Here is a 12,917-nt window from a genome sequence, read left to right as displayed (position 1 = left end):
GCAACATTCTGTGCACCAGCACTGTGATAGACCTACAAAGTTCTAAGTTATAGCCAGAGCGATGAGGCATCCAGTACAACACTGAACCCATCATGTCCTGGTGGACCATGCTCTGGGGTTTAAAGGGGTGATCAGCAAAAAATGCATGATAAAGCCACCACAGTACGGTCAACTGCATAGGATTCTGGAGCCAACCTGAAAGATCCCACACGAAATATATTTCTTGATGTGTATTTAAAGAGAGTTCTTCTAAGGATGTAGATTGTGTGAGGGAGCAATACATGCATAAAGTACAGTATAAACACTGCACAAATACAAACATCCAATCACAGGAATCACCCCGGCCTGATAAAACAAAAGCACCTTCAGAGAGAATGGGTTTGAGTAGCATACTTAAGCCGTGATTTGTGGACCAACAACGCCGCAGACTCATGGCATGTGTAATACTGTGTGTACACATGACACATCTCATTGAAAGAAAATGAACTAGTTAGAGTTATCTGGCCAGCCCCTGTGCAAATAAACAGAGGAGGTAGAAGGGAAGGAGGCCAATAGCGGTTGCATTCGGCTTGCTGCTGGCAGGAGCGTAACTTGGCTTGGAGGAAGGAGCTGGGCTACAAATACACCTGCACCTTATTCAACACTCTGACAAGCCTTTATTTTCAAAAAAGGCCATTCTGTTGAACACTGGTCCCATAACAATACATGGACACAACACAACGGTGATTTATGGTGTTGAATGGAGAAGAATTTATTGCACAGTGAAAATTTACACGACATCTCATCTGCATTATAGATTTTATAATAAAAACAGTGCATCTACGTACATCTAGATTTAGATTGCACCCGGAGCATATGTACAAGAGATCAGGCATCCCATTATTTAACGTAAACTACCCAACACTGCTGGTGCAGGAAATTACAGAGCACTTTGCAAGTCAGGTAGATTGGGACAGCTAAAGGAGAGGGTTATTAAATAATCGATGGCCGTGGTATAATTGCGCAATAGATGAAAAACGCATGAAGAGAATATTATCAAAGTCAGTGTTTTCTGTGTACTGTATGTAGGTATTCGTGCTCGCAAGCCAACAACAGTTTGGATTCAGCAAACCTTAAAACTCAGTGAAACTACAGACTGCTGGTACAAGTAAAGGATTATTTATTATTTTCTGCTATTGACAATAACCTCACAGAACTCAGAAAGCCAAGATGCTCCTCAGAGGAGAATAAGCCCCTTCACACTTCCCTGCACCTGCTGCGTGCAAGAGCACTGACATAGACTCCAGCGAGAAGACGTGTGAGCCAGTCAAACAGGCATGACCAGAAGCAAAGAAAATGATATGCACACAGAAGACAGGGAAGAGGAATGAATAGCAGTCTGTAAGCTCAGCACTGCCTGTCATCACCCTCTGATAACCAAGACTTAAAAAAAAATCTGCCCACCTGTACAGCAGTAAAAGTACCACTCACACAACAGATCACTGATGCCAGCTAGCTGTTCACTGATTTCCTTCCCAGAAACTTAGCTCATGTCTCCCCCACATGCAAACTTGTCATTCCAGCAGTTTACGAGATTACAAAACAGTCTGCCCACAGCAACTGCACAGATCTGCTATAAAATGTGTACAGAGGTTGGTTGGGTGGCATATTGCCCATGCTCTGCTAGGTAAGTTTGCAAAGGGTTAATAGTTGGTGGCAAAACCTGCTCTAGTGACAGTAGTTCAGCATTGGATACATGTGTAGTCCAAGATGTGAAAACCACGCTATATAGGCAGCAGTCCCCGCAGTGCCAGTGATAAGGGGTCTCCCACGTTGGCAGCCTCTGCCCATCGCTTTGCCAAGGCAGTGGCACCGGGTGATCTGGCACTGATCTGGCACCCTGTGTGACACTGTGGCAGATGTGACAACACGCTCAAGGCTGCGTCCTCAGCATCGACATCAGTGCTAGTGACAAGCAGTCACTGTGTGTCATTTCTATCCTGTAGATCCCAGTTCTGGGGTGGTATAGAAGATTGACTTTGTAGGAGGGTGAAAGTGCCTAGACACTTAACCCTTCCTGCACTGAAGCCTCTGCAATACATGAAGCTCTCCAATGATAAACAATAGCAGGCTGTTCTGCTGCCCCTCTTGGCAGCTGAAGGGTCATCAGAAGACTGTGGATGATAAATAAATGGAGTGAAGGCTATTGTGAGAAGGATGTTTATAGTCACTGAGGGTCTCTAGGACTAGAGAATAATTCCACAACCTGAGATCAGAGGGGGGCTTCTCACACTGATGAACATGCCTATTTTGCATGGAAGAAGAACAAGGCATTCACTGATGCTATAAAGTTGGCAATCACATGATTTTATTATGATATTTACATTTTCATACTATAATATGTCTATCCCACTTTGCTGGAGGTGCACAGCTTTCACAGATCTCAGGCACTTACCCGATTGACTGCAAACTGCCCGAAGTGTGCCCAGTGCCCACAAGATGCCCATCCATCCAAAGTAGAAATGCCTCCTAGTTCCACACATCCTCAAAGCGCAGGTCATCTCAGATCCTCTCCAAAATTACATGTCCCAGGGGTATAGTCTTCCCTCCAATCTCAGAGTATCCTGAGTGCCGGGCAGTGCTTGTGCCCTCTGACAGTTGCAGGAAAGTTAGCTCCAAGCAGCAGAGAGTCCTCCTGGCTGTGTATCTCCCCCTCTCCTGAATGCTCACACTTCCAGCCAAGTCCTGGCGCTCTGTCAGTGTGCTGTGTGTCTGGATCGTACACAGTGCAGGCTGCCTGCTTCCATACAATCATATGGGGAGCTGGACGGGCAGTGGAGAGCTGCCACACAGCTCCCGCCCACCTCGGTCAGCAGCCCCGCCCACTCATAGGGCATACGGCGACGGGATTGGCCAAGGCGTTCCCACTGAACTTGAAATCCACATGCAGGCTGCACCTGTCACTCCTGTCTCTCCCCGTCCGGGCTATTCGGCGTGCTAGCTGAGCGCTGCGATCGTGTGTTGATGGCTGGGGCTTGCTGCAGAGGGACCGAGGATTTAGAGGCGTAGGTTAGATCTGAGTGTCTGTGCTGCTGGGAAGGCACAGAGAGGGCAAGAGAGACAGCAGCCTACAGAGTGTGGGGAAGTAAGGTGGCACAGGGGAATAGGGACATGGGGCAAAGAGAGAACAAAGTGACAGAGACAGTGTTGCACATTACATAGCGCATCATGGAGCTTAGTGTTTCTAACCACCAGTACATTTAGGGCTATATTAGGGCCCTTTTCCACCAGCCGCAATCCGCTTGAACAAGCAGATCGCTAGTGCACTACGATTTAAATCGCGGTGCACTTTTTCCATTGGAGCATTTAGATTTTTTGCTAATTGCAATTGTAGTGTTGCGCGATTATTGTTACCAGGTTCACGTCGCAATCGCGTCCAGATAGAAAAGACGCTCTCGCAAGCGCAAATGCCTATGGAAAGGGAGCCTTAATACACCAAAAGAGTTTTTGGAGCAATCGCTGCAAATCGCAATTCCAATTTGCGACTTTCACTGGACTGCTAACAACACAAGAAGAAAAATGCAGAAAAAACACAGCATGCGGGACTTTTTTTGATCGTATAAAAAAAAAAAATTCATGTAAAATCGCACCAAAATCAGAATCGCATGTAGTGTGAAAGAGCCGTAATCACTTCAAAAATACATGTGATTCCCATTTTGATGTGATTTTACATGCAATTCAGATTTTTGATGCAATTTAAAAAAGTCCTGCATGCTGCGGTTTTTTTTTCTGCGTTTTTTTTTCTTGTGTTGCTAGCATCGAATGAGAATCAGAAAATGGAATTGCGTTTTGAAGTATAAAAGATGCCTCAGAGGCTGATTCACTCTCGGATTGCAAAATACAATTGCATTGCAATTTTGTGTTGCAAATTTTTAGCAATTTCATTTTGCAATTTTCATTAGGGGGGAGCGAGAATCGCACCACGATCGTCCCTGAAATGTTGCATGCAGCACATTTACAATATATACAAATTGCAAACGCTGCAGTGATGGTCCCATAGGACAAACTGTTGCAGTGCTTTTCTGGTCACCTGCGATTGGCAAAGCACAGAAACGCTCCTGAAAAGCTCGCCAGCGTGAAGTAGCCTTCACACCAAAAGCACTTGAGCTATTCTGATTGCCAGCGCTTTCCAAGCGCTTGGACAATGAAATCCTATGGGCTATTTCACACCAGATGGAATCGCAACAGCACTGCATGTGTCCTTTTTGCAGCAACTGGAATTCAACAAGACACAGACCATTTATATCACACTTTTTTTTTGGTGGACTCACAGCTGGGGACACTCTATCAGTTGGAGCAGTGTTAGGGAATCTTGCCCAAGGTCTCCAACTGATGGCTGGCTTACTGAACAGGAAGAGCTGAGATTCAAACCCTGGTCACCTTTGTCAGAAGCAGAGCCCTTAACCATTACATTATCCAGCCACTTCCAATGAGTATAGAAAAGTAAAACTAGTGTGGAAATTACTTGCCAAAAATCACTACTAAATTGTTCCAAAATCCCTAATCGCTAGTGCTTTTTGGTCTGAAACAGGTGCATTAGTGGCCGCGTTTCTGATTCAGAAATCTCTCACAATTTATAAATCACAAAGTACCACAATTTTCAGCGTGATTCTCAGAGAATCACAAAAGTACTGAGATTTTTAGCGCATTTTCCAGAGCGATCGTGATTTGGACTTGCAGTCATTGAAAGCAATGGTTTCCAAGATGCTGCATGCAGTGCTTTCGCGATCGCAACACTGCATTGGAACCACTGTCATAGGGTTCCATTGTTGCAGTAAGTGGTCTGGGAAATGCTCTAGCTACAAGATCTCCCACTACTGGTAACATCTCCCTTTGGTATGAAAATCTACTATCCCACAAAACCAACCCCCTCCAAAAATATGTAAACAGCTGGGCCTATGACCTAAATACGAATATTACAGTATCTGAAATTCTAACAGCTAATAATCTCACAAGACGATACTCAAAGTGCAATACCCGCTGGGAACAATTTCAAAAGCTCCAATCCAAATGGTATATGTCACCTAGGAGATTAGCATCTTTCTCCAAACAAGCATAACCACTAATTGTCAATTAGAAATAGGTACTTTATAACACATGGTTTGGGACTGTTATAGGATCAAAACCTTTTGGAACAAAACTGAACATCTTATTAGGTCCATACTGCACATACCTATCATACTAACCCCACAACTAGCCCATTTATCCATAGGTCTCAATGGGTTTGAGTTGTCTAAACAACCAGTCATATGCCATATCTTATTAGCCACAAGACATCTTATCCTGTCTTCATGGAAGTCTAAAGAAGAGATCTCTATTGACCATCTAAAAGCCCTTGTTCAACATAACTTAAGACTGGAACAAAATCTACGAGTAGGCTATACCCACCAAAAATCAAACTTTGAATTACCTACCCATTGGAGTTGATAATATACAGTAGAAATAATTAGTGTATACCATCGCACTATAAGAATATCTATTAAAGTGTATTTGGTATAATTACTTTACTCCTCAGTTACCATATTATTTTCTCTCCCTGTGTTTATATGTTCTCTTATTCCTTTTGTATGTTTTTTTTTTCTTTTCTAACACAAATTAATATACCGAATCTCTCAACATTTTGTATATATATATATATATATATATATATATATATATATATATATATATACATATATATATATACATGCAGTGGCTTGCAAAAGTATTCGGCCCCCTTAAAGTTTTCCACATTTTATCACATTACTGCCACAAACATGAATCAATTTTATCAGAATTCCACGTGAAAGACCAATACAAAGTGCTGTACACGTGAGAAGTGGAACGGAAATCATACATGATTCCAAACATTTTTTTTAAAATAAATAACTGCAAAGTGAGGTGTGCGTAATTATTCAGCCCTCTTTGATCTGAGTGCAGTCAGTTGCCCATAGACATTGCCTGATAAGTGCTAATGACTAAATAGAGTGCACCTGTGTGTAATCTAATGTCAGTACAAATACAGCTGCTCTGTGACAGCCTCAGAGGTTGTCTAAGAGAATATTGGGAGCAGCAACACCATGAAGTCCAAAGAGCACACCAGACAGGTCAGGGATAAAGTTATTGAGAAATTTAACGCAGGCTTAGGCTACAAAAAGATTTCCAAAGCCTTGAACATCCTACGGAGCACTGTTCAAGCGAGCATTCAGAAATGGAAGGAGTATGGCACAACTGTAAACCTACCAAGACAAGGCCATCCACCTAAACTAAGGAGATCGCTGATTAGAAATGCAGTCAAGAGGTCCATGGTGACTCTGGCCAAGCTGCAGAGATCTACAGCTCATGTGGGGGAATCTATCAATAGGAAAACTATTAGTCATGCACTGCACAAAGTTGGCCTTTATGGAAGAGTGGCAAGAAGAAAGGCATTGTTAACAGAAAGCATAAGAGGTCCCGTTTGCAGTTTGCCACAAGCCATGTGGGGGACACAGCAAACATGTGGAAGAAGGTGCTCTGGTCAGATGAGACCAAAATGGAACTTTTTGGCCAAAATGCAAAACGCTATGTGTGGCAGAAAACTAACACTGCACATCACTCTGAACAATTCAGTCTGGTGTCAGGCTACGTTTCCACTAGCCGCAGGGTGTCCTATGAGATGCACGGCGGCACTTCCTGTTGTGCGAGTATGCAGCTGAATCCCAGAAGCCATGCCATGCACGGCTATGGGATTCCCTGCCACTTGCGTGAAAACTGACTGCAATGTCGCCTGAATCGCTATGGCAAGCGATTCAGAGAGCTGCTGAATTATTCCCTATGGCAGAGTTTTCCCGCGCGATTTGCCTGCGGGGAAACTCTGCAGATACGTCCCGATTTCCACATTAGTGGAAATGGGCACTGAAACAGCCCAATGTCATATCTCTCAACTTTTTGAAATAAGAAAGGACACCTTTAGGCCAGTTTTACACCTAATTTGTTGCGTTGGGATGGGATGCTCCTGCTGAATCGTACCGCAACATAAAATATAACAAACATGACTCTGCGGCAGAGTGTTCTGACAGGGTCATATGCATAGCGCCACCCCCTGCTCAGTGACATACTCCCTGCTATTGGCAGGAATCCCGTCAGTCCATGCTTGTGCACCACGACACACACAGTACTCCATTGTTTACACTACTTACATTGCCCATAGATGTTAAGGGCTTGCGGTAACACGATGTTGCCCTTGCGTAGGAACAGATACTTGCGGCACACCGCAATGGACCACAATAAGTGTGAAAGTCTCCATAGACTTTCATTGCTTTTGCGGCAAAATAGGTTTACCCTGCTAGTGTAAAGGGGGCCTTAAAAAAGCCACTGCTACACCTTTAATCATGTCACTGCCACACCCCTAGTCCAGGGTTGCCAATGCAATTTCTTATTTTTCCTGGACAAAATGGTCAAAAAATGTGGACACCCCAAGGTTTGGACGGACAGGGGGCAGAGTCAGTAGCGGGTTTTTTAGGAAACGTCTTGTGAATTTCGGAGGAGGGAAACATAGATGTGGGCACATAACACCAGTAAATACACTATATGGGCAGCACATTTCACCAGTAAATACACTATGTAGGCAGCACATTTCACCAGAAAATACACGTGGGCATGCACAGCACATCTCACCAGTAAATACATGTGTGGGCATGGGCAGCTCATTTCCCCAGTAAATACATGTGTGGGCAGCACCAGTAAAACAAAAAAAACATTTACTCACCTGCAGACAACTCCTCTACCGAGTCCCGGCCTCCCTCCAGCGCAGCTCCCCCGATCTGAGTCTTCGCAGCCATCAGCTGCAAAATTCCCGCGCTTACACTCACAGGCGGAGCAGGGCTATGGGAAGATGGCGCCCGAAGCCCTGTACTAGAGGCACATATAGGGCTTGATTCACAAAAGTGTGCTAACTGATAGTACATCAGTTTTTGCGCAATCGCGAGTTTTCTCGCGCAAACACGAATTTTCGCGCAAAATCGATATCGTTTGCGCGTGAAAATTTGCAACGCGACAATTCACGCAAAAACGCCCGTGCCATCAGTTAGCACTCTTGTGAATCAAGCCCACAGTCTCCAGTGCAGGGCTTCAGTATGCATCTTCCCGTAGCCCTGCTCTGCTGCCGGTGAACTGACGCGGCGTCTATTAAACACCGCAGTCAGTTCACGTCCTGCCTGCCACCCCTCCGTGGACAGACGCCTTTTCCCAAGTGCGGGCAGGACTGGACACTGCCTTTTTGGGGTTAAAAAGGCAGACTGTCCGTATTTTCACGGAAGGTTGGCAACACTGCCCTAGTCAAGCATACCACTAAGAATACATAAGCAAAAGACCTTCATATTAAGATTTAAAAACAGGAAATACATCATTTTTTTTAAAGAATGGGTATAAAGTTTAGCGTCAATTAAACACGTTTCTTAGTAGAAAATTACATACATTTATGTAGATCTATACATCAGTCATAAAAGAGGGACAGATGAAGATAAAAGACGGACTGAAGGATTTGGTTCCCAAATCGGGACTGTCGCTTCAAAAAAGGGACAGTTGGAAACTATGTCAAGTGATTAAACCTATCCAGATGGTCCATAAATAAGACTGTCTGAAATAAAACGCTCTCCTGCACATGCACAGATACGGAATACACACACAGGGTGCACAGTGTCTCTCTCCCTCCTGCCACCTCCCTTCACCTCAGGTCAGCTTGGAGCGTATGAGCAGCAGAGTGATCCCAATCCTCCATTCCTTGGCTGGGGGCTGGGATGCCTTGCCCACTATGACCTGTCCATACAGCAGCTGTGTGCCAGCAAAGGATTAAAGCCTGCTAGGCAGCCAGACATGCAGCCAAAAGTCAGGAGATTCCAGGCACGGAGGAGCAGGGCACGAGAGAAAGCCAAGAGGACACAACCAGCCCAACAGCAGTGAGTGAGAGATTGCTTAGTGCTGGCCCTGGTGCTGCTGTGTTGTCTGCCCCCTCCCTTATACCCAGAACCAAGAAAGAGCCACATACACAGCCTTGGTCAGCACAGAACTTCACCAGAGGCCAGGGCAGGGAGAGATTCATGCTATATGTCCCTCTGTGTGAGTCTGTGACTCCAGTGTCTGCCTGTATGGACCTGCCTGGGACTTTCACTGAGGGGTATGTGGATAAGGTGTGTGTGTGTATTCACACTGTGCCATTAGGGCCATGGAAGAGGAGAGTGGAACAGCCACAGTAGACACTATTTCCCAGTGGATGTTGTTTGAAGCCTGGAGCTACCTTTGACCTTCCCCCAGCCTCAGGACGAGTTTGCAAATTGTCAGATCTCACACAAGTGGAGTAAAAAAAAAGAAGTAATTTCCACTGGCACCATCACTGCAATGTTGCCCAGTGCCACACTTTACCAATAAAGCGTCATGGTTACATTCAGCCACACACTGCATACATCACTTGTTTATTTTACGTCTTTGGGGATTTTTTTTTCCTGGACTCCAGACTGAGCAACACTTCAACACCTCCAAAATTTTTCCCTAACTTTTCCGCACCACTTGTTTATGTTTCCTTTGACACTGGGACGTTTTCATTGCGGCTTATTACCCTTTTTTCACTGCAGGATGATGCTAGGGCAATAAAAGTCTATGGGGCCTTTCACACAGGATGCAATGTGATGCGTTGGAAGTGGCACAACTGGCGCAATAGCATCCGTGCATTGTTAGGCAACACGTGCGGCAGACCATAAGTCATGTAAGTCTATGGCGACGCAGGTTTTTTTTTTATGCTTTTTTGCGGTGGAAATGCACGGAAGCTTATGTACACTTTGTATTTACACCACAGGAAGTGAGCGCTAGAGAGCCTCACTTCCTGTTTGGCTTTTAGCCGGAAGGGGGATTACTGCATATAAACGTGGAAATCCCTGTAGGCTTATATCATATTTTTATTGTTGCGGTGTGATGCAATCATCCGATTGCACCGCTACCGCCAGTTTCCAGTGTGAAACCGGCCTCAGGCATCTGCAGTGCATGGAGCTGGCCTGTTAGACAATGCTCTCCAACTCTCTATTTTTTCTTCTTTTTGGTCAGGGGAAGCAGGGGCGACTTTATAAAAAGCACTATACTCCCTAGTTGCAAAGTGTAACGATCGGTGTCAGCACACAGAGAGAATCTGACTATTGGTGATCTGCAGTATCACCAAGAATACAGATTATACCTGATTATTGATGACCTGCAGAATCACAGACAATCCAAGTATAACTAAACTCTGGACACCTTTATAGTGTGAGTGTTTGATGCAACAGTAATAACTTTGAGTAAGACCACGCGAGGAGCAGGTGGTCTTTGGCAGTACGGGCGATACTGCCTTTTGGGAGGAACAGAGACCTTCCAGTAGCCTGAGAACTCCAAAGGAGTGGAGTTCCAGGGTAAGGTAAGTCTGGAGTATAACAGAATGGTAACACAGAGTCCCTAATCTTGGGTGTGAGGTCCGTGGTCTCGACACCCTGGAACTAGTCTGGAGTATAACAGAATGATAATACAGAGTCCCTAGTCTGGGTGTGAGGTCTGTGGTCTCGACACCCTGGAACTAGTCTAAGGTATAACATAATATTATTACAGAGTCCCTAGTCTGGGTGTGAGGTCCGTGGTCTCGACACCCTGGAACTAGTCTAAGGTATAACCGAATGATATTCAGAGTCCCTAGTCTGGGTGTGAGGTCCGTGGTCTCAACACCCTGGAACTAGTCTGAGGTATAACCGAATGATATTCAGTGTCCCTAGTCTGGGTGTGAGGTCTCGACACCCTGGAACTAGTCTGAAATATAACAGAATAACAACACAATAACAACAGAAGTAATTTGGCTCAGTGTGAATTCCCAGGTCCTCCTGGTTCTAACACACTGTTGGATCTGACTAAGGTCTGAGTGCTTCCACATAAGTGTTCGCAACGGCAGACAACCTGAAAGTGACCAGCAGTGACTATATATAGAGCAGCGCTCTCTAGCGCCACCCCTATGTGATCAACCAATAGTCAGCTGCCTTGAGATCAGCTGACCTACCTGGTCAGATGATCCTTCTCCGTTTGACATAAAGGCTCTGCCTCTCAGCGTGCGCGCGCGTATTCCTCAGCCTATGTGAACTAACAGACCCAGCCACACGAAACGCATGCTGCTGCGGAGAAACCGCCGCGCTGGACGCATGCTGCTGCGGACAAACCGCCGCGCTGGACTCGGAATCAGCCGCCTTGCCGCCAGTACACGCGGCGGCTTTTCCGCGTTCTCTTACAGTACCCCCCCCCCTGAGGAGTGGACTCCGGACACTTGCCACCAGGCTTTCCAGGGTGCAGGTCATGGAACTCCTTCTTCAAATCCTCTGCGTGCATGCGACATTCTGGCACCCAAGTTCTCTCCTCTATGCCATATCCCTTCCAGTGAACCAGATACTGCACAGAGTTCTGCACAAGCCGTGAGTCCAGAATCTTTTCAATCTCATACTCAGGTTGGTCATCAATCAACACGGGGGAGGGGGGGGGGGGTATGCGGAATTCACGTGGACTGCAGGCTTGAGTAAAGACACGTGGAATGATCTCACACCACGCATGCTGGTAGGGAGATCAATGGCATAAGTGACCTTATTGATCTTTCTGGTCACTGGAAAATGACCCACAAATCTAGGGCCCAGTTTGGGTGACAATTGCTTTAACGCCAAATGTCGTGTAGACACCCAGACCAAGTCCCCTGGAGAGAATTTCCATTCTATGGAACGTTTGTCAGCCTGTTTTTTTTTGGTTCTGAAAAGCCCTCCCCAAATTTCTTTTGACTACTCCCCAAATTTGCTTCAAAGATTTCTGCCAATTCTCCAGGGCTGGAAACGGAGTGGAAGCCACTGGCAATGGAGCAAACTTAGGTGACCTTCCTGTCACCACCTGAAATAGGGAAAATCCTGATGAGGAGCTTTTCAGATTGTTGTGTGCAAATTCTGCAAACGGCAAAAATTTAACCCAGTCAGTTTGGGCATCTGCAACATAACATCTCAGAAACTGCTCCAGGGATTGATTGACTCTCTCAGTCTGGCCATTGGTCTGTGGGTGGTAGCCTGATGAAAATGAAAGATCCATATCAAGCTGATGGCAAAATGCCCTCCAAAATTTAGATACAAATTGGACCCCCCGATCTGACACTATATTTTCCGGAATGCCATGCAGCCGGAAATTGTGCTGGATGAAGAGATCAGCCAATTCCTGGGGCCGAGGGGAGTACTTTCAGAGGGACAAAATGAGCCATCTTACTGAATCGATCGACTACCACCCAAATAACCGTCATGCCCTCAGATCTGGGAAGTTCGCCCACGAAATCCATGGACAAATGGGTCCAGGGTTCACTTGGAACTGGAAAAGGCTGCAGTGTTCCAACAGGTGCCTGACGGGAGGGTTTGCTTCTAGCACACACTGCACACTCTCTCACAAACTCCTCACAGTCTGTTGCCAATGACGGCCACCAAGCACATCTAGTAAGTAGATTCTGAGTTCTGGTGGCCCCAGGATGTCCAGCATTCTTGTGGGAATGAAACAGCTGCAACAGCTGTAAGTGAAAAGGCAATGGTACAAACAAGACCCCCTCAGGCTTCCCTTCGGAACATCATGTTGAAATGGAGCCAAAGTGACAGTCCAGTCTTTCTAGGTCTCAGTGGCTGCCAGGACCATTTTTTGTGGAATAATGGTCTCGGGGGCTGAGGGCTGTGCTGTCTCGGGCTCAAAACACCTGGACAAGGCATCAGCCTTGATGTTCTTACTACCAGGGGTATACGTGATTATAAATCTGAATCTCGAGAAGAATAACGACCACCGGGCCTGTCGGGGGCTAAGTCTCTTAGCGCCCTCAATGTACTCCAAATTTTTGTGGTCAGTGTAAACTG

General features: G+C 45.8%; 1 protein-coding gene across 2 annotated transcripts in view; it reads right to left on the bottom strand.

Moving 5' to 3' along the window:
- Positions 1-2,833, bottom strand: part of ERBB4 (erb-b2 receptor tyrosine kinase 4) — a 1,342,090-nt gene extending 1,339,257 nt beyond the window's left edge. For both annotated transcript variants that reach the window (XM_068245390.1, XM_068245391.1), the window contains exon 1: positions 2,435-2,833. In XM_068245390.1, coding sequence (XP_068101491.1) covers positions 2,435-2,540 — 106 coding nt within the window. In that variant the 5' untranslated portion in view covers positions 2,541-2,833. The remainder of the gene's footprint in view (positions 1-2,434) is intronic.
- Positions 2,834-12,917: the final 10,084 nt, after the last annotated feature.

Source organism: Hyperolius riggenbachi, chromosome 7, assembly GCF_040937935.1.
Source record: "Hyperolius riggenbachi isolate aHypRig1 chromosome 7, aHypRig1.pri, whole genome shotgun sequence".
Taxonomy (NCBI): domain Eukaryota; kingdom Metazoa; phylum Chordata; class Amphibia; order Anura; family Hyperoliidae; genus Hyperolius; species Hyperolius riggenbachi.
The sequence above is the reverse complement of the archived record's forward strand: the minus strand, read 5'-3'. Positions and strand labels throughout refer to the sequence as shown.